Genomic DNA, 22,715 nt, shown 5'->3' on the forward strand with positions numbered 1-22,715 from the left:
CCCTCAGAGCATGCACCACCAGGAAACAGTTGAAAAGGCCAGCAGGATTAGACGCTACAATGTTTCTGGTAGTCATATTGCTACTTTATCGTGGTTTTGCAGGCGTCCTGGAGCAGTCAGCGGTAGATCCTTGGCAGAAGTCGAAGAGGGAGATGCAGAGGAACTCTAGTGAGCTCTTGCATTCGTTATCTGAAGAGAAACCCACAGGAGAGACCCTAAATAGCCCTCAGAGGAGGATTGGCCACCTAACCAGGTAAGCACCTATTAGGATGGGTCTCTGGCGTCACCTGCTGGCTCTGGCCACTCAGAGGTCTCCATTGTGCCCTCACACCTCTGCATTCAAGATGGCAGAGGTCTGGGACACACTGGAGGAGCTCTGGGCACCACCCCTGGGGTGGTGATGGACAGGGGAGTGGTCACTCCCCTTTCCTTTGTCCAGTTTCGCGCCAGAGCAGAGGCTGGGGCATCCCTGAACTGGTGTAGACTGGCTTATGCAAGGAGGGCACCATCTGTGCCCTTCAAAGCATTTCCAGAGGTTGGGGGAGGCTACTCCTCCCCAGCCCTTAACACCTATTTCCAAAGGGAGAGGGTGTAACACCCTCTCTGAGGAAATCCTTTGGTTTGCCTTCCTGGGACTGGGCTGCCCAGACCCCAGGAGGGCAGAAGCCTGTCTGTGAGTTGACAGCAGCGGTAGCTGCAGTGAAGACCCCAGAGAGCTAATTTGGCAGTACCCGGGGTCCATGCTGGAGCCCAGGGGATGCATGGGATTGGCACCAAATTCCATGATCTTAGACATGTTACATGGCCACGTTCAGAGTTACCATTGTGAAGCTATATATCTGTATTGACCTATATGTAGTGCATGCATGTAATGGTGTCCCCGCACTCACAAAGTCCGGGGAAATTGCCCTGAACAATGTGGGGGCACCTTGGCTAGTGCCAGGCTGCCCTCACACTTAGTAACTTTGCACCTAACCTTCACCAGGTGAGGGTTAGACATATAGGTGACTTATAAGTTACTTAAGTGCAGGGTAAAATGGCTGGGAAATAACGTGGACGTTATTTCACTCAGACTGCAGTGGCAGTCCTGTGCAATATTAGTCTGAGCTCCCTATGGGTGGCAAAAGAAATGCTGCAGCCCATAGGGATCTCCTGGAACCCCAGTACCGTGGGTACCTAGGTACCATATACTAGGGAATTATAAGGGTGTTCCAGTGTGCCAATTAGAATTGGTGAAAATAATCACTAGCCTGGAGTGACAATTGCAAAAGCAGAGAGAGCATAAGCACTGAGGTTCTGGTTAGCAAAGCCTCAGTGACACAGTTAGGCACCACACAGGGAACACATATAGGCCACAAAGTATGGGCACTGGTGTCCTGGCTAGCCAGGGTCCCAGTGAGACATATAAAACACACTGATGAATAGGGTTTTCACTATGAGCACTGGGGTCCTGGCTAGCAGGATCCCAGTGAGACAGTAAAAACACCCTGACATATACTCACAAACAGGCCAAAAGTGGGGGTAACAAGGCTAGAAAGAGGCTATCTTCCTACAATCACTATGTGTGGTTTACAGTGGAAGAAAGGTAACTCGTCTCTTTTTCAATGAAAATAAGTAAATCCATTTCCTTTGTGTGTGGGTTGGGGTGGTGGCAGTGCCCGATTTAACCCTGTGGAGGCTCCAAGGCAGTCAAACGTTCGAGCCCCCCCTTGCAAATTATCGCCTAATACGTTTTTAATTTTAACAACCAACAATTTTAATAAACCAAGGGGCAGATTTAAGAGCCACTAGCGCCTCCTTGTGCCACATTAGTGTCATTTATTTACGCTAATATGGCCCAACAAGGCCAAAATCACTGAGGCAAAATAACAAATTGGCACAATGCATGCATTGCGCCACTTTGTAACCCTTTGTGTTACATTATGCCTTCATCAGGTATAATGTATGCAAAGGGGGCGTTCACCTGTTAGAGGAGGCCGAAAAAATGGCGCAAAGAAATCTAAAAGATTTCTTTGCGTCATTCCTTTCTGCACTTTTAACGCCTGCTCAGAGCAGGAGTTAAAAGGAGGCACACCATTGTTTTCAGTGGGCCTCAATGGGCTTTGCAGGATTAGCATCAAAATTACCGCCATGATGCCCCATATCTTTGGTACGGCGCACACATGGTGGCATTAGGGGGATGCTAAGGGGCGCTAGAAAATATAAGAGATTTCTTTGCATCATTCTTTTTGGCACTTTGAATGCCTCCTCTGAGCAGGCGTTAAAAGGATGCACACCATTGTTTTCAATGGGCTTTCCAGGATTAGCATCAAAATTACCGCCATGGTGCCCCGTATTTTAGATACGGCGCACAGATGGTGGCATTAGGGGGTGCTAAGGGGCGCTTTTCTTAAATTCAGGCCACAATTTTATTACACAAAACTAAACATTACACATACATAGTTTGCACCAAATCTTTTACAAACTGACATCTGACAGAAGATGAGCTTTTAAGAGACAAAGGGCCTAATTTAAGAAAATTGGCATTCCACTGCAGTGCCACTTTTCTTGTGCCCCTTAGCGACCCCTTAACGCCACCATGTGTGCGCTGTATTTAATATACGGCGCACCATGGCTGTAGTTAGGGAACTAGCGTCAAATTGTTGACGCTAGTTTGGCACTTTGCAGGATTAGCGTCAACAATTTTGACGCTAATCCTGCAAAGCACATTGAGGCCCATTATAAATAATGGTATGCCTCCTTTTAACGCCCGCTCTGTGCAGGCGTTAAAAATGCCGCAAAAATGGTGCGAAGAAATCTTTAAGATTTGTTTACGCGATTTTTTCAGCCCCCCTAACTGGGGAATGTCCCCCTTGCATACATTATGCCTGGCGCAGGCATAATGTGGTGCAAGGGCTTACAAAGTGGCACAATGCATGCATTGTGCCACTTTATAAATCTGGTGCTGCAATTTTCGCCTCGTTGGGCCACATTAGCGTAAAATAATTCCGCAACTGTGGCACAAGGAGGCGCTAGGCCCTCTTAAATCTGGGCCAAACTGTTGTGTGAATCTGATGTCTATGGCTTATGTACTTTAAGTTGGTAATGGGTACATTACCCTAATACAGTGTTTTCTCTATATAGTCTTTAATTTAATGTAAAGTTTTCGTTTCTTTGAGTTGATTCATATTTTTCTATCTTTTGAAAACAATTTAGGAAAGCTTGATTGTAATTTTCTTTCAAGATCAAATCAATATTATTTTGATCTGTTGTTGCGGGCCCCTAAAGGGAGTGGGGCCCACAGGCCGGTGCCTACTTTGCCTATTTGGTAATCTGGCACTGGGTGGTGGTTGGGACGTGGCTCAGCATGAACCTCCATCTAGCTCTTGGTGGGTGTCCTTTCATAAAACTGATTACTACCTGTTCATTAAACCTATGTTAAACATACTTGAAGTCTGCTTAATCTGTGCCAGGTCACGTTGCTACATCATTGTGACTGTATTTTTCTGTATGATAGTGTACATTAATGTGTTGAATATATTGTTCACTCATGAAACTCACACAAAGGTGCATGTTTTAACATACTTTATTATTTTAAAGACAGAACTATTACATTATTATCTCATTTCCTTTGGCACTTCTAACATTCACAGGCCTGTGCAGTAAGAGTTTCTGCAAGATACATAAGATGAGCCCTCCACTTGGTGTCTGCACACTGCAAATTGCCAAGCCTGAGTGTTCTTTAAAGAACGATATTTTGAAAGCTCTTGCTACAATGAAGGTGAAATACGCAGCGTTTTTTAAGCAGATGCTCGACATGTAAGTTCCTTAAGTAGCAGCAACTAAAATAATTTTGCAAATACGTTACTTTCAAAATGTGAACTCTGGATATTAAGTAGTTTTACGTGTAAATAATAAAATGTCCCTGTGTACACATCACATAAAACCTATTGAAATACATGTGTATGTGCAAGACGAAGGAATGTGAGGGATGTGCTCGACTGCACGAAAGGACTTGCAAGTACCAGCCCGATACAGCAACTTGTGTCTTTAACACAAGCACTATTCGTGCCGTTGGTGCACTTGTTTGTGTTGGCACTTAACCCACTCAGCAGCAAACTTCTACCGGTGCTTGGCACAAATGCACCGTGTATTTCAGACACAGAGACACACTCACAGAAACAGATCCCGAGTTTCGATTGGGGAATAGTACATAACACACGAGAGAGGGTATTTTCAGGTCATCTGGAGGATTAAATGCAGAGAGGCGAGTTCTGGTTTCCCAGTGACGGCTGGGCTCTTACAGGGGAAACTGAAATCCCTCAACTGAAAAAAAAATGTGGAGCAACTTCTGAATGTTGGGCGCTAATAAGAAGTCTCCTGTTAAAGTCACTGGCGTGGTCTTTCCTGCCTCAGCTCTAGTAGCGGCCCACCTATGGCGAACAAAAAAGTAATACCTGTAGCCAGTGGGCAACACAAGGCCACGCTTACAAAGGCTTCTGACAGACACACATTAGAGGAAAACATGTAATACCTCGGTAGAGGTACCGCTGTCTATCGTGTCCGTGAATTCAGTGGCTGCTGTCCTTTGCTCAGGGCAGGCAAATAAAGAAAAGAAGTCCGTAATGAGACCACTGATTACACAGCACAATCTGCAAACATTGCTTTTAAAGTTTCCAGACAGACGCCTCTGCATTCAGTCTTTCAGGTTGAAACATGAAATGTCACTGGCACAGAAAAAGTTACACAGCTAGGGGAATTAGAGCTCAAAATCTGAAATTGCCCAAGCACATTGTAAGGCCTCTAAAACAAACAAAAAAGCAGCATCAGGGTTGTTTGCATTTTCACAGTGGAGACTGAGCTGCAGTTTACTCACAGGCATTGGTCGGCCAGGATCGGACATGACACAACGCAAGTGAAGATATCACCCCGTACAGTTAATAAAGGTAACAAGCACTACGACAGTGCGCACAGAAAGCAGAATCTTGAGAGCAGCACTGATCGGCAGCATTGCTTTTCCGGCAGATGGACTTTTAAATTCGTCTTCTTTCGAAACATATTTCTCCAGTGTTGGAACGTCCAAAGATGCCTGTCTTTTGAGGGTCAGGTATACATTTAAGCATACCTCCGGTGGGTAAATAACCCCTCTTTTGATCCGAATGGACATGTTACAAATATATTATGTGGGCAGTATAATCCACAATGATACAACGATCAGCTTGCACTACCTCTGATGGTCGAGAGTACCAGCCCTATGTATGCAAATTAACCTCTGACAATACAAAGGCTTGCATTTTGAGCATGTTTAAAATGTTGAAAGGGATGGAGTTCTTCACCGTTTTCTTAAAAACCCACTGCCTCTGCCCTTTTAAACCATACTCTCTCCTGGATCTAGGCAAGAGGAACCTGATGATCTGATTCACACCAACTCCTCATTAGTCAGGTTCTAGATTGGGGAAAAACTGCCAGACGCGAATCACTCGTTGGCCCCAACATAGACTAGATCCACAAATGACTCTTTTATTTTATTGTGACACATTCCAGAAATGAGCGCTCTTTGCAGAATGTGGCTCCTGCTTTAAAGATTTCTCCATTGCCCAAAAGTCACAGTGCAGTCTCAAACTGTTGAAAGTAACGTTTTGGTGGACATCCTAAAATGGAAGGATGAAACTGAATGAACAAGATGTCATCTCCAGTTGTCTCTCCTCTTTTAGTCTGATATTTTCAGAGCACACGTATGTGTACTGGCTGATCTAAAGGGCACTGGAGATTAACAGGAAATCTTAGAGGGAGTTAGAACAGTCCAAGCAAATGCTAGACTGTTTTAGTTTATTTTCAGACATTCCCTATTCAGAGTGTAACTTATGGATCACAGATGCATTGTTCTGTGTCCCATACCTTGTGCCTCCCTGTGATATGTCTCTGATGAACCTTATTCTGTAGATGCTGTACGATCGCCCTTGTTTTCTGATTATAAACTAAATCTCCTTAATATGGCACGTTTGGTTTTGTACATATTTTTTATCTCTTGTCTTTAGTCCTGATGGCAGTTTCATATAAATAGTGGCATATTTCAGAGCCCCGGGCGCCACCGGAACATCACTTTTTGTGACGCTCCAATGGCGCAATGCCCTGCACTGTACTTACACTTTTGTGGCTTAATGCTACCTTGTAAATATGGCCCCTTCACATATAGCACTTTGCGTGGAAGGGGCGTGCAATGGGTGATGTGTGTGCATACCAGAGCAACACCCATTGCATTTTGACGCGGTATTCGTAAACCTCAGGCAGCGCCAAAATATAATGCCACCCCAGAGGTGGCGTTAAAATAGCGCAATGAGGAGAAATGCTTTCATTTCTCCTAGGTTTTTGCTCTTTCTGTGTGTTGAATTCTGCAGCACACATAGAAAGAGCAAATCGTCATTTAAGACTGTTTTTGTGCAGGAAGGTGTTCCTTCCTGCACAAGAACAATCTCCCCCTCAACGCAGACATCCTTGCACTATGGTGCATGAGTTGCTGTGTTGGCACACGACAGGGGAAACACAGGGGTGCGCTGTATTCTTGTAAATACGGCGCATAACTGCATTTTGAATATGACGGTGCACGACGCTGCCAAATTTAGCACTGCAACGCGCACCATCATTTCCTGTTAAATCTGGCCCGCAGAATAATGGAGTAACTCACAGTCCCTCGTGAGGAGAGGCCTTGTTAATTACGGTCCCTGTGCAAACACTTCTTTGTGCATGGACCTGAATTATAAGTGTTGCGCCAACTATGGTATCCCCTATATTTTTCCACAAGTCAAACCTCTCTATATTTACTAGAGAAAAAGGCCTATTACATTCTGAAACAAGAGGAATTTGGTACGAAAATCACTATTTCCGTAAGTCATTCCCCATTTTGTGTAGGGAATCTCGAAATTAGAAGTACCGGTAACAATCACACGTAATAAATTCCGAACACCCGAGGTACCACATTGTACCTGGTATGATAATCACCTCAACCTCATCTGGCCAGTCATAATCAGAGCCTCAGTGTAAAACAGATTCAAACAATAAACACTCTTTATAAATCATATTCTAAGTAGAAAAGGAAACCTGTACATGATAAAAAATATACTTTTGCAATATGCACTCCTGAAGAGTTTGAAAAGCAAACTGTATGGGTCTAAGAAAAGTAAAGCTGGTGGAGAGGGCATACTCAAGTGGTAAAAGGAAGGATTGGCTGTCTTGTATTTCCTAAAAATCGCAGTGAAGTTGCATTTCACAAACAAATGACTAAAGATAATTTTCATCTACTTTTGCTAGCATATCAGCGAATCCAAAGTCTGTAATTGAGACATTCCACTGTGACATTACTGCTGAAGGAGATGTGATAGTTTGTACTATTTACATTCTGTGTCCCTTAAAAACAGGAAAGGAGATTTTTTTTTGTTTAAAGAGCTCTAAGTCACACATTGCGAAATGCCACGTTACAAAACCACATTACGGCCTTCACATACCTATTTTCCTTATTTGTAATGGTAGTATGCTTTTATCCCTACTCATACAAAGGATTAGAGCACAACTGTGCCTATTAAAATTGGGCCATATCTACTTTTCTATTAATGAAACAGACCAGGCCACCTTCCCCGTTTGGGTTGCATTTAACTTCTTATGATCAGTATGGAAACCGTGCTACTTCCCCACGAAATACAAAACAGCTAACTCGCCTGCTGCTTTCCTGCAAGAACACTAGGTGGGCCAGTCTTACATTTTCTTTAGTAAGAGAATCTAAACCAAATGGAGGAAGACCTATTTTTTTTTATAAATATGACATACGAGCTCTTCCCAAATGAAGCCAGGCTAAATTTTCAAAACACACAATCCAGCTATTTGACCTACTTACCACACATACAGTGGAGTCAGGCCTAAATGTGCATGCAGTGTGGCATGTCATCCTTCCCACTTCCTAGTTATAATATAAGCTCCCCTGCTTTTGCATTGGTATAATACATTATCCTAAATAAATCGGGCAGCACTTATTTCTTCAGATAAGCCCTGAACGAGAAGTAGACACCGAAAAAGACCCACTTCTTACAAAGAAATTGCACAGGTGTACTTTCCCACTTGTACATTAGCGCTGGTCAATGAAAAGGTCAAGAATATGTTTATCCAATTTTGATAAAATGTCACAGGGCTTTTCCTCATGTATAGCCTTGCTTAATTATCAATCCAAATGAATACTACGATGACTAGCAGTACTACAATTTGCCTGACACAAGAGAAAGGACTTTTGTGGTAGAATTTGCTTGGTGGCATGGCAGCTATTTTCTAGAAATGTATATATATTTATTAATCATATTTCTGAATTTGTGTTTGCTATGTAGATGTCACTGGTATTCATTACCACTTAAGAATGGAGCAGGCCACATACAATTGGAACACTGAAGGATCTTTGTCTTGTTCATTGCTGAGGTTAAAAAAACAAATAATTATTCAGACTGTTTATTGAGTAATGGATCTTCTTTCATAAGTAAAAATAAAAAACTCCCTTCCCAGTCTTTCTACTTCTACTTCAGAGAACCCATTTTTCTATTCCCTATTGGATCTTTCATTGGCCCGTTGCCACACCGAGGATTACTATGCTATTTTAATAAGTGCCCACACATGATGCAAATGAAGGTTACTTCTGACCTTGCCATACCTTCATCTGTTAGAGATCCCTTCTCATCCAGTTAAATATACCCTCTTACTAGTTTGCGACATACATTCATCAGAACAAAAAACTGAGTAGCAGTTTCACATTCCCTTATTCACATCTGGGTGTATTTGAAGACATTTACCTTGAAAACCCTTGAACCTTTCACAACATACCCTGGTGAATCATATTTTCATATATTGAGCCAGGAATCTATAGCCTGCTGATGCCTTTACTGCAGAGTCCTTTTTTGTCTTAAGGCGCACAGTGAAGCACCTTGGGTCTGTTCACAAGTGTTAGGTCATCTTCTGACTTCTGAAAGAGGTTGTGAGCAGTGTGCTCAACTGTTTCCGTACACACTCACAGGTGTATAACAAAGAGGCGCTTAAACAGGCTTTAAAATATGGCCAGCAAAAATTAACCAGTACAGTCTAAACATGGGATTCATCTAAATGAACATCAGTGTCTCCCAGTTCGATATGGGTGAAGTTGAAGTGGCCTGACAGCAGTGGGTTCTCCATGCCACTGTCTTCGCTGATGTGTAAGATAGTGTCCTCATGTTGCAGCAAGCTTGTTGTCTCAAGTTCGGTGAAGTCCTCAGGGTCTGAAAGCTGGGCTACTAGAGAACGGTTAATGGGCGATGCAATGGCTCTAGCCTCCAGGTCTTCCTTCTTAGTTGGGTTGTGAGTCTCACTCTGGAAGAAAAGGGGATTTTGTTTAAAAAACTAAATAAATTATGTAAATTAATGTAGCATGTTTTGCATTTTGAATATACATGATATGCAGACCCCAAAAAACCCAGGAAGAAGCATCAAGAGTAATCTCTTTCTGAAAAATACATGTGCCGTCTGTTCTATTTCATGCATGGTGTATCATAAAACATATTGGGCCAATGTACAAGAAACTGGCGCATCAGCACTAATGCGTCAGTTTTCTTGTGTTGCCCCTGCCCCCACCTACCTTTTTGGGCCAAATGTTGAGGTTTGCAAGGGATTCTGGGTAACAGAACCTGGTGGGAGCCCCACAAGTCACCCCATCTTGGATTACCCTCGGTGTCTACTTTAAAGAAATGCACAGGCTTGGTAGGTTTCCCTAGGTGCCGGCTGAGCTAGAAATCAAAATCCACAGCTAGGCACTTTCCAAAAACACGTCAGTTTTCACGCGTCCATGTTGCACTTCCTGTCACAGGCGTTAGGCCTACCCACACAAGTGAGGTACCATTTTTATCCGGAGACTTGGGGGAACAAAGAATAGTAGAATCAATGTTCTTGCCCCTTGTCTTTCTCTACATTATTTCCTTCCAAATGTAAGACAGTGTGTAAAAAAGACGTGTACTTGAGAAATGCCCTGCAATTCACATGCTAGTATGGGGACCTTCTCAACACCTTATCTTGTGCCCATTTTGGAAATACAAAGGTTTTTTTTGATACGTATTTTTCACTCTTTATATTTCACCAAATGAATTGCTGTATACCCGGTATATAATAAAAACCCATTGCTAGATGCAGCTCATTTATTGGCTCTGGGTACCTAGGGTTCTTGATTACCCTACAAGCCCTATATATCCCCACAACCAGAAGAGTCCAGCAGACAACAGAGTATATTGCTTTCACAAATCTGACATCACAGGAAAATGTTACAGAGTAAAACGGTGAGAAAAATTGCTGTTTTTTTAGCTCAATTTCAATATTTTTAAATTTCAGCTGTTATTTTCTGTAGGAAAACCTTGTGGGATCTACACAAATGACCCTTTGCTGAATTTAGAATTTTGTCAACTTTTTAGAAATGTTTAGCTCTCCGGGATCCAGCATTGGTTTCATACCCATTTCTGTCACTACCTGGAAGGAGGCCATTTCTGTCACTACCTGGAAGGAGGCTAAAAGCACAAAAAATAGTAAAAATGGGATATGTCCCAGTAAAATGCCAAAATTGTGTTGAAAAATGTGGTTTTCTGATTCAAGTCTGCCTGTTCCTGAAAGCTGGGAAGATGGTGATTTTAGCACCGCAATCTCTTTGTTGATGCCATTTTCAGGGGAAAAAATCACAAGCTTTCTTCTGCAGAGCTTTTTTCCCATTTAAAAAAAAATAAAAACGAAATGTTCGCTGTATTTTGGTTAATTTGTTGGTCTCCTTCAGGGGAACCCACAAACTCTGGGTACCTCTAGAATCTCTAGGATGTTGGGAAAAAATAGACGCAAATTTGGCGTGGGTAGCTTATGTGGACAAAAAGTTATTAGGGCCTAAGCGCAAACTGCCCCAAATAGCCAAAAAAAGGCCTGGCACCTGAGGGGGAAAAGGCATGGCAGCAAAGGGGTTAAATGTTGCTTTACACTGCTCCATATTTACAAACTGACACATTGGGCCCAATGTGTCAGTTTGCCAAGCCTTGCGTCACATCACACCTGCGCCTAATTAGCAGCCTAAGGTGACTATAACTCGCGCCCCCCCCATGCACAGTTTTTTCTATAATAATTTAACTTCTGTTTCATTAATATTTTTACTGATGCTATAAAAGTTGTCATGAGTGCTGTCACTTCTGGGGTAATCAGCAGTGCATGGCGAAGGTGCAAGTTATAGTTACTGTAGGCCGCGAATTATAGTTACTTGAAATAACTCTAACTATAACTGATGAATTTCTCTGGTTTTCTACGAGTAAATTCAGAAACGAACTATAACATCCCTCTAACCTTTGTTTTTTATAGTGAAATTCTATTTCCTAACTGATAAAGAAAAATAAAACTTTCTGAATATTAAAGATGCTATCACCTCTATGATTTATTTTCAACTGAAAATTCACAAAAGGACCATAATTACACGTTGAACACAAATCATATATGGGATAGGATGCCATACAGGAAGGATTTCCGAATACGCCAGTATCAGTATAGACCCCTTAATAACTACCTCACCCTCACATATTAACAATACTAACAAGCATATTTACAAGCATCTTGCACCACACTAGAAATGTCCAGAAGTCAGCTTCCCTCCACTTTTTCCAACTCTTCAAGGCGTGAGGGCAGACTGACATAGATGCAGGAATGCAGTACAAAAATATTGCAATGTGGGATCTTATTAACTATTCTTATGAACCATCCAACAAACGGGGAGGGAGGCAGGTTGGTCAGGAACCTGCAGGTAGAGCACCCACCAGAAAGATTGTTACCGTAGGTAAAGTATTTTTCTGGTGAACACTTCTACCTGAAGATTCATCACCTGTAGAACAAATTTCACTGCAATACCCTGGCCATGAGGAGGGTTAATGAATAGTCAGACCAGGAAATCCTTCAAGACAGACTTACCAAATTGTCCATCCCTGCACACTTCTGCATCCAGGCAGTAGTTCTTAGCAAAAGTGTGGAAAGAAGCTCACATTGCCACCTTACAGATGTCTGCAATTGGTACACCGTAAACAAGTGCGGAAGTGGTTGTCTTAGCCCTGGTGGAATAGGCCCTGATTCCTTCAGGAGGCTCTTTCTTGGCTAATGCATAGCAGGTCTTGATGCAAAGGATGAGCCACCAAGATAGAGTCCTCTTTTGTACTGCCTTACCCTTAAACTTAAAACTTAATGAATTCACTGTAGCTGACAATGAGCTTGATTTAGAGTTTGGTGTAGGGGTTACTCCGTCACAAACGTGACGGATATCCTGTCTGACGTATTACAAGTTCCATAGACTATAATGGTGACGGAGTAATCACCTCTGCCAGACTCAGGCTCAGAATCAGGCTCAAAGAGTTGGTCATCCGACCAAAATTCTTTTGTGCAGTATAGGTAGTAATTAATCTCTCACCGAGGATCCAACCAATGGAACCACTCCTCCTTTTTCAGAGGATGAGTTGGAGGGTAGAAGGTCGAAAAAGTGAAGGATTGGGCAAGATGGAAAGGAGTGGTCACCTTAGGAAGGAAAGCAGTCCTGGTTCGAAATGCCAACTTATCTGGAAAGGTGTTAGTGAAACCAGGGTGACAGCTTAGGGCCTGCAACTCACTGTCTCTTCTATCTGAAGTGACAGCAACCTAAAACACAGGTCTGAGTATTAACATATGAAGAGTACAGATGTGAAGAGGCTCAAACTGATAAAGGTAAGAACCAGAATTAAGTCCTATTGAGGAACCACAAAGGGAGATGGAGGATAAAGGTTAATGAGGTGCTTAAGAAAAGACGTGACAACAGTGGATTTAAACAGCGGTGGCTGATTAGGCAGTCAGAAGAAAGCAGACAAGGCAGGTAAATAACCCTTCACAGTACCAGTGGCAGATCCCCTCCGATCAAGAGAACACACAAACTGCAGCACTTGAGATAATTTGTCCTGCAAAGGATCCACACCATTATCTGCACATCATGCAACAAGTTGCCCCATCGGTTGGAATATGCCAACTTATTGCAGGGGCGATGAGCAGACAAGATGACGTCGACCACTTTCAGTGGCAACTGGAAGGAACTCAATTGTCCCCACTCAATCTCCAAGCATGTAGTTTGAGTTCTCGGAGATTGGGGTGCAGTACCCTCCCCGTGACTGAGTGAAGTGGGGGATATGTGGAGAAGTGAAGAAGGTCCAAATACCACACACTCCTTAGCCAGTCCGGGACAATGAAAAAAATCTGACCCAGTCTTGGTGAATCTTCCCCAAAACTTGAGGAATCAAGGGCAAGGGAGAAATGCGCAATGCAGCTAAAAGTTCCACCTCAACTGAAACGTGTCCCCTCAATCTACCCTCAATGTATACTGGAGGGCACAGAACTGCTGGCACTGAGCATTTTCAGAGGAGACGATTAGGTCCACCTGAGGAGTATCCCTGGGTAAAAATGGCCTTGACTACCTCTGCACGAAGACACCACTTGTGATCTGAAAGATAATGCTGGCCCAGGCTGTCGGCTCTCACACTGAGAGACCCCATTAGGTGATTGGCGGTGAGCCATATCCCTTTGCAGTGTGCCCGAGACGCTAGTCCACACAACCCCAGGCACAGGAGATAAGCCCTTTTTCCCCCCTTGTTTGTTCACATGCCACAAAGCAGTCATATTGTCCATCAAGATCAGGCCGGACCGACCCAAGATGGAAGGGAGGAAGGCCATGAGCACCAGTCAAGTTTCTTCTTCACTTGTTTTGGTGCTGTTTAAATGTTTACATTTGTTCCTTTGTGTAAGCCCTGCTGCTCAGATTCACAGTAACCCAGGGTTGAGCTGACGGTTTGACAAATGAAACTGAAGGGTCCTAAAGGAGGTGTATTAAACAGTGAGGTCACACAACCACACCATATAGTACCCCCTCTCCTCACAAGTGCCCTCTTTCACAACCTTGTTGCCTTGAAGTTTTCTGTATCCATTTTAATGCTTGGGGATTGTTCTACAGGTGAGGAAGTTGCAGGAAGAAGTATCCTACAGATATAACTTTTCTCTTTCAGCATTCTCTACATAGACATAAATGAGGAACTGTCATGGACTCCTGGCTTGCTCCTTCATATGCAAGTCTTTTTATGACCCGCTTTACTCCTCCACGAAAGTGATATACTGGAGTTGCTAGACAGATGATGTATTGATTATCTGGCAGGGATTGAGGGAGAACTGAATGAATACAATGAATTCCTAAAACTTAATGAATTCACTGTAGAACTCAATTTGGTATTTGACACACACAAAATTGTGTTTCCCGATGTAAATGTAGAGTTATATGTTGAGAACAGCACATTATCATCTAAAATGTACAGGAAACCAGCTTATGTGAACTCACTGCTACGTGCTAGAACAAGTTACTAAGAAAACAAAAAAGTAAGATTCCTTATGGAGAACTACTGGGATTAACAGGAAACTGAAGTACTAGTGTAACATTTTTAAAAGAAGAACAAAATACTATTTATAAATGAATACCTATGGTCTGTGACAAAGAATATTGGAAGAGGCTAAGAAAAGTTAAGAGAGTTTCACACACAAATTTGCTTAAAGTTACAACTGTGAAGAATAAAGATCAGAAGGACATAGTTAGATTCATCACTACATACAGCAAGGATAACAATCTTCTTTAAATTAGTCTTGTTAAGCAGTGGCATATTCTTGAACTACATACAGAACTGGGTAAAGTAATGACCAAAAACCAGTGATGATCTATAGGAACTCCTACTTTAAAAAAAAAAACATATTGAGACCCAGTGAAATCTTCAAAGATCATATATCAGAAGATCGGTTTGCTTGTGAACCATCCTGGCTGCCAGTCCCACCTAACTGCTGTTAAAAATGTAATAACAGTGTTCTTGTAACATGGTTTGGGACAAATGCAATTAATTTGGAGCCTGGAACAAGAAAAGCCTGCATAGAATTGAGTTACTGATTGACTGCAATAGTAAACACTGCACATACAATACAGTACAATACAATATGGATTTATAAATTGCACGGCTGCCTCCGAAGAGGCATCCTGGTGCTAGTGGACCTACCATGCACAGAAAGCTAAGACGCCACCAGAGTGCTTAGTTATCAAAGAGGTACATCCTCAGGAGTTTCTGGAAGACACATTCACAAAGAGGAAAGCAGAGATAAGAAGGCAAGGAATTCCACAATTTGGCAGTGAAATAAGAAAATGGGCAACTGCCTCTTCTCGTCCTGCAGATCCTAGGCACAGGAAGAACTTTTTGTTCATTGGACTGAAATTATCTCTCTTGACGATTAGGCAACAGTTTTTTCTTCAGGTAGCTTTCTCAGGTAGCCCAACCCCTGTTCACTGGCTCTAAACGCAAAGGTGAAGATTTTAAATTTAATACGACCTCCAATAGGTAGGCAGTGGGGACTACATAAAAAAGCTGTAACCGAGGCGCAAGTGGGAATCTTCAGGATCAACTGAGCCATTGCGTTCTGAATAATATGCAAGCAATGCAGTAGACAGTGTAGAAGATCCAAATGCAGGCTATTCACGTAATCTAATTTTGATGTCACAAAAGCATGAATTACAGATTTATGGCAGTCCTCTGGAATCAGATGGATCAGTTTCCTGACCGTTTTCAGTGTGAGGAAACAGCTGGCAGACACTGCTTTAATCTGGGCATCAAACAATAGATTAGAATTAAATTTTACACCTAAATTTCTTACCACCGAAGCAGGGGAAGGGGAAGACCTTAGTTTGGACGGCCACCAACACAAGCATCAGGATGGTGAATAGTCCCAAAAAAAAAACAACCTCGATTTTATCTGAATTTAATTTGAGGCAGTTTGCACTCATCCAGTCACCGACTGTCCTCAAACAGTCTTTAAATGCAGTCAGTGCACCCAACTCCTTTTCCTGGAAAAAGAGCATCAACTGTGTGTCATTTGCATAGGAAATAATACTTATGCCCCATGCCTCCATAAGTTTGGCCAAGGGAGCCAGGTAGATGTTAAAAAGCGGTGGGCTCAAGGCTGAACCCCGAGGAATCCCACAAACAAGAGGTTTGGCTGAGCATGTGAAGGAAGAAAACCCCTCTACAAATGGTCCTCCAGGTAGGATTTCAGCCACAACCATGCTGTGTCTTGGATACCCACTTCCCAAAGTGTGTCCAAAAGGACAGGATGGGAGACCATATCGAAGGCTGCTGACAGATTGAGAAGGACAACCATGGCCACCGGGTCCTGGGCAAGACTGATCCTAATAAAGTCAGTGACCTCCAAAAGGGCAAATTCCATGCTATAACTTGCACAGAAACCCGACTGTGTGTCATTGAGTAAGTTATTACTCTCCAAGAAGGTAGAAATTTGGCGATTAATCAATTTTCCCAACATTTTAATGGCAGATGGAAGTAGGGGAATAGTGCAAAAGTTGCTAAGCACCTGAGGGTCGCATTGGCTCTCTTCAATAGCGGGAGAAGCATCGCCTGCTTCCAGCTCTGAGCACCATTAAAGCTTCCAGCAAGGCATTCAACAATTTAAGCAAGATGGAGGGGATGAATGGTGAAGCCGGATTCAGAATATCTGGAGGAAATTGGTCCGTTGGAGACCCAGACTTGCAAAGAAGTGGATACAACCAAAAGTGTAAGGGAAGCACACTTATCCAGCAAGGGGTTTGAGTGAGGGTTTCTGTCAGCAATCGGCCCTGGCATTCTATGCGCAGGAAATTTATCATGGATTAACTGAATTTTTTAAACAAAAAAGTCCACAATTTCTTCACACAATGGAGTCATGGAATTGCAGAGCAGTTGGTGACACAAAGGAGTTCACAACCTTGAAAGATCCATGAGGTGTATTGACTGCTGTGATGATAAAAGCTGAAATAAACTGCCCTGCGCAGATATTTTGGCTCTGTTTTGCAAATGGCCTTTGCGGCTTATAGGATCATAGGATTTTCTCCACCTGCGTTCAAGTCTTCTACACTTAGATCTTTCCTTTTTTAATGTGTCGAAGAACCATGGGGCAGATGATGTAGCTCTCCACTGGGATACAACTCTCACTGGAGCACTATCATCCAGCGCAAAGGATAGCCAATTATCTACCCTGGGCAAATCAATACATACTACCCCAGTAAGTTCCACCGGGGTGCCCTGAATTGAATCCAACAATCTCTTCAAGGGCCTAGAACTTTTCTGAAGCAGGGATTGCATGTTCTTATGCCAGGCCCAAACCAGTCTAAACAAGACTAAAACATTAGCTGACCAAGTTACTTTGAGGGTCAGGTTCATATGGAATGTGAAACGATCAGAACAAGGATGTGGCCAGCATTATGGGTCGGACCAACCACATGTGGGATAAGATTAAAACCCATACAAAAATTGTTTAGCCGTAGAGCAGCTAGGGTCACCAATATGTAGACTGACATTCCCCAACAGCAAGAAGTTTGAGTGAAGAATGGAAAGCTGGCCTATGAGATCTGACAGAAGGTTAAATGAATCAGTCTTACAGTTAGGGGTGTCTATATACAGAGAGCCCGAATAGTGCAAAGAAAAGATTGAGGGAGATTGTAAAAGAAAGACCCTTGATGGCATCTGAGCTGGGGGGGTTGGATATAGAACATTGATAAGTTTCTCTGTGCACGTTGCTAGCCCCCCACCCTGCTTGTCCAATCTATCGATATGCTGGATTCTAAAAGTAGCCGATATAGAAAGGGCTATATCAGAAGCAGAAAAGGCCAAAAGCCTTGCTTCTGCAAAAAAAAAGTAAGTCACAATTATTATCGGTTAATAGCTCATTAATTTCAAACACATTTTTGGTAAGGAAACGGCAATTAACCAATACAGCTGAAATCCCTGACCCTTTTAAAATAATCCCTGAGGGAACATACCTAATCTGAGCGGATTTGTGAGCAGACCTTTGTTTCTCTAATTGTATATTCAAAGCAAAGCCAGATGCTCGATAAGTTTTTACGGCTGCTACATTTGAAAAGATCTCTAACAATCATATTTTTCTGAGCCACCACTCAAGGTGGGAAATTTGTTTAATGCAAGTGGCGTATCTTTATAATATGCAAATGAAGAAGGGCAAACTGATAACTTCATGGACAGCATAGTGGACGTTGGACATGGACGGGCACAGACAGGGTGACCTTTTGTGTCTTCTGCATGCCAGCGGCGTTCCTGCTACGTGTCTGCGTCATGACCCACTTTTAGGAGTAAAATTATCCTGCACTTCCAACCACTGGAGCGCGACCTGTCCAAAATGGCATATCTGTGGCTGAATCAAAAATGCCTATGACTCACCCTCCCCTATATTGCACAAGCCCAAATAAAGCTTTTTTAGTTGCCCCAACCAGATACCCACTTCAAGTTCAGGGTCAACAGTTGAAGTGCAAAGATTCACAATTTTAAAACAACAATTGAAAAGATAAAAACGTGGCAGTTTACATGTGAGGAGACTGCTACGTGTCATTACCGCCTTTTATGAGTGAAATGATCCTGCACTTACAACCACTAAAACGCAAGGAGTCCAAAATGGCGCCTCTGTGGTAGAATAAAAAATGCCTAGGACTCCCTTCCCCCCAATATTGCACAAGCCCAAATAAAAAGTTTCTGTAGCTGCTCCCAACCTGATACCCCCTTCAGGTTCAGAGACAACAGTTAAAGTGCAAAGATACACAATTTTGAAGCAACGATTCAAAAGATTAAAAACGTGTCAGTTTACTTTTTTATTTTTTTATTTCAAAAACCTTTATTAAGTGCTTAAAGTAAGCAATCCATAGGTTTTTAAAGAGTGGTACCTCTTCCCTTAGAAAGGGTAGTCCACTTCAACTTTGTTTGAAATATACTTTACATTCCAGTAGTTTACATAATAAAGTAAAAATGGGTTTGATTTCCTGGGGCGGTATGAGTTGAGTGGGAAAGAAGGGTTATGGTTTACAGTTCTTCCTCCTTCTCACTCTCCCTGTTGTCCTTATCTATGTAGTCTCTCAGCAGTTTGTGTACCATTCTGCGGCACGCTTCACTGCTCACCACCACCCTATTGGTCACCAGTTGAGTTCTGGCATACAGGAGGATGTAGGTACTTTTATGCAGTAGAGGATTCTCCAGCATCCTTGGATAGCCTCCACTGAGTGTGTCTTTGGAAACAGCCCATACAGCACGGAGTGGTGAGTGATGTTTGGGTATGGGATGTGGGCTTCCATTTATTGTCTTAAGGCTGCCTGCAGTCTCTGGGCAATGGGGCAGACCCAGAACAGATAGTATGCAGTTTCCTCTGTGGGGCATCCCCTTGCACATTCTCTGCATGGGCACAGGCCCCTGCTGCACATGAATGACCAAACTGGCAGTCCCCCTTTCACAGCCATCCATGCAATGTCTTTGTGTCTGTTGGTCAGGGATGGGGAGGATACATTTCCCCACACATGTGTTGCTGTAGCCGGTGGCAGGTCACTCACTGGTTTTGTGGTGTCCCTGGATCTGATTTGTCTGTGGACTGTCCTGGGCTTCCATAGCCTTGGTGTGACACAGTTCAGCCCAAATTCCACCACAAACTTTTCAATCCCCTTGTAGTACCAGGTGAGGTCCCAGTTAAACATTGTTGCATTCTCCCACTTATCCCATGCCAGTCTTTTCCATACTGGGAGCAGGAAGGAGCAGAGGATCCTGTAGGCTGAGTGGTCCTTGTTCTTGTTTAGCAGGGTTATCCGGATGCAGCCACACACAAAGAAGGCTCTGACGACTGTCGGGATGTCAGGGACTGCCTTCCCTCCCTTGCGATGCTCCTTGTGCATGACTGACCTTTCCTCCCTGTCCATCCTTGAGTGCCAAACAAAGTGGAAAACCGTGGCAGTTTACATGCGAGGAGACCACTGCACATCCGCATCATCACCCTCTTTTATGAGTAAAATAAGCCCGTACTTCTAACCAACCAACTACGTCCGCGTCATCATCTGCTTTTATGAGTAAAATGATCCCGCATTTCAAACCACTAGAGCGCAACCTGTCCAAAATGGCGACTCTGTGGTGGAATAAAAAATGCCTAGGACTCGCCACCGTATATTTCACAAGCCCAAATAAAAAGTTTTTTAGCAGTGCCGAGCGTTAAGGTGCAAAGATTCAAAATTTTTAAACAGCAATTCAAAAGATTAAGAACGTGTCAGCTTACATGCTAGAAGACCGCTGCGCGTCTGCATCACTGCCTGCTTTTATAAGTAAACCGAGCCAGCAATTCCAACCAATAAACTGCAGTCTATCCAATCTGTGGTGGAATCAAAAATGACTAGGATATTGCACAAGCCCAAATAAAACGTTTTTTAGCTGCTCCCAACTAGATACCAACTTCACGTTCAGTGCCACCAGTTAAAGTGCAAACATTTACAATTTTAAAACAACAATTCAAAAGATTAAAAATGTGGCAGTTTACATGTGAGCAGACCACATATATCTAATAGTTTGCACATGTGGCTTACAATATATGGTTCCACAATGAGAAAAATAAGAGCAGTGGGAAGAACGCCTAAGGGTATTGAAAAAAAACGAGACACCAAATACCCTATTGTGAATCACATTATAGAAAATAACACTGAGTTAATTTTTTTCAACAAGCTTTATTGAGTTTTATAAAGCTCTGCCAACAATGGAGTAGAAAACCACTCTTCTAAAAATATTGAGAAAATAAGATTTGTTGGTATGCAACAGATTAAATTGGACAGGGGGAGTTTTGAACTGAAACTCAGATCCAAAGAGATTTTGTAGATCAACTGATTAGATACTACTTTGAGCTGCTTGGAAGGGGCTGTCTTTGACACGATCTGCACGATATTTCGCACCTTTGGCTGAAGAATTTGAAAAAGCACCCGGTCTTCTGCTGGTTCTGGACTAACCAAGATAAGGGCGACCCTAGTAGCCATGGTGCTGCTTGACAGGAAATGCCTAAGCAGACCGTACCTTCCAGAAGGAGTCCCAAAGGAAAAAAAAAAAGTGGGAAAAACCTCAAAACAGGAACTCCTGAAAAGAGGAAAAAACAAGAGTGAAAAAAGGAAAAAATTGGAGCGCGGATCACCACCAAGAGAAGTGTTTGCAACACAAAGAAGATCAGAACTGAAAGGCTTATATACCAGGAGACAGGAAGTGACAAACAGGGAGAAAGAGTGACACCATCTTGGATTGGGAAAGCCACATAGGAAAGAATAGGAAAAAAGTAGCAGTATTAAAGGAAAAAGAAAGAAAGCGTGCTGGGAAAAAGGAACACCAAGAAGAAGACAACATGGACACCAGAACAAGAAAAGAAGTTAAGTTGGAAAACAAGAAGAAGAAAAAAGGAAAAAAGAGTAGGGTTCCCATCAGGAAAGAAAGGGAAAGAGTATCAGGTATGCAGGCAGGAAGAGCGGTGCGACCGGGAGCACAAAATGTGCTTACCCGACCGCGCCGTGAAAAAAGACAGGCAGAGATGAGGGACGCGGCGATGCCGCCACTCTGAGAATCGGAGCATCGGCCCAACTGCGGTACACAGAAGGGACACCGTGGTATAGCGCGACATCACAGTAGGTCCCTTCCCCGAGGCCCCAGGTTTGTCAGGAAAATTAGAATAAAAGAGGCGAATCAAACGGGGTGCATGGGCTGATGAGGCATCCTCCCAAGAGCAGTCAGTGAGAGGATAACCCTTCCAGTGGATCAAAAACTGCAGTATATTCTGAAAAAATCGAGAATCACAGATCTCATTCACCTCATATTCGGGATGGCCACCCACAGAGAGGGGAGGAGGTCGTTGAAAACTGCGGTTGTACGGATCAGGAATTAAGGGCTTTAACTGGGACACATGAAAAACAGGATGAACTCTTCAAGTATGAGGCAAGTTTAGCCTAACAGCAACAGGATTCAACACTTGAAGTATCAGAAAGGGCCCATAAAAGCGAGGTTTGAATTTTTTTTTAGTCTGGTTTACAATATAATTGATTCTGTTAGAGTCTTTCCAGAACCTGCAATACATGTTCAGTATATTGTTCAGGCTTCTGGGAATATATCAGGATATCATCCAGATAGATCACCACAATTTGATTCAATAAGTCAGAAAATACAGAATCCATAAATCGTTGGAAAACAGAAGGTGCACTGGTTAAGCCAAAGGGCATGACTCGTTATTCATAGTAACCAAATAGAGTACGGAAGGCTGTTTTCCATTCCTCTCCTTCCTTGATACGCAAAAGATGATAGGCACCTCCTAGATCTAATTTAGTAAACATCTCGGCTCCTTGGATGGCATCCAGTACATCCCTAATTAAGGGTAAGGGATAAGGATCTTTGATTATTAAGGTTTATTGAGTCCACGAAAGTCAACACAGGGACGCAAATCTTTTGTCTTCTTAGGAACGAAGAAAATAGGAGCCCCTGCAGGAGATAAAGAAGGAGCAATAAACCCATGCTTTAAGTTGTCATCTAAGTATTCTTTGAGTACCTTCTTTTCTTGATCTGTCAAGGAACACATCCGACCAAATGGAACCACTTCATCCGGAACCAATGGAATAGCACAGTCATAGATACGATGAGGAGGTAAGATGGGGCTGCAAGACTTCTTAAAGATGTCAGAGTATTCCTGATAACAATTAGGTACTCCCTGAATCGTATTAATAGAGTTATCAGTATTCTTGGGAGAATGATAAAACCCTTTGGGAGACCAATACGAGTTGGTAGAATAGCAATTTTGTT

General features: G+C 42.8%; 1 protein-coding gene across 1 annotated transcript in view; it reads right to left on the minus strand.

The window, feature by feature from the left end:
* Positions 1–3,554: 3,554 nt before the first annotated feature.
* UNC80 (unc-80 homolog, NALCN channel complex subunit) overlaps positions 3,555–22,715 on the minus strand; it is a 2,774,722-nt gene continuing 2,755,561 nt past the window's right edge. Inside the window, exon 63 of the mRNA XM_069225668.1 lies at positions 3,555–9,354. Coding sequence (XP_069081769.1) covers positions 9,091–9,354 — 264 coding nt within the window. The 3' untranslated portion in view covers positions 3,555–9,090. The remainder of the gene's footprint in view (positions 9,355–22,715) is intronic.

The sequence above is a fragment of the Pleurodeles waltl genome, chromosome 3_1 (genome assembly GCF_031143425.1).
Source record: "Pleurodeles waltl isolate 20211129_DDA chromosome 3_1, aPleWal1.hap1.20221129, whole genome shotgun sequence".
Taxonomy (NCBI): domain Eukaryota; kingdom Metazoa; phylum Chordata; class Amphibia; order Caudata; family Salamandridae; genus Pleurodeles; species Pleurodeles waltl.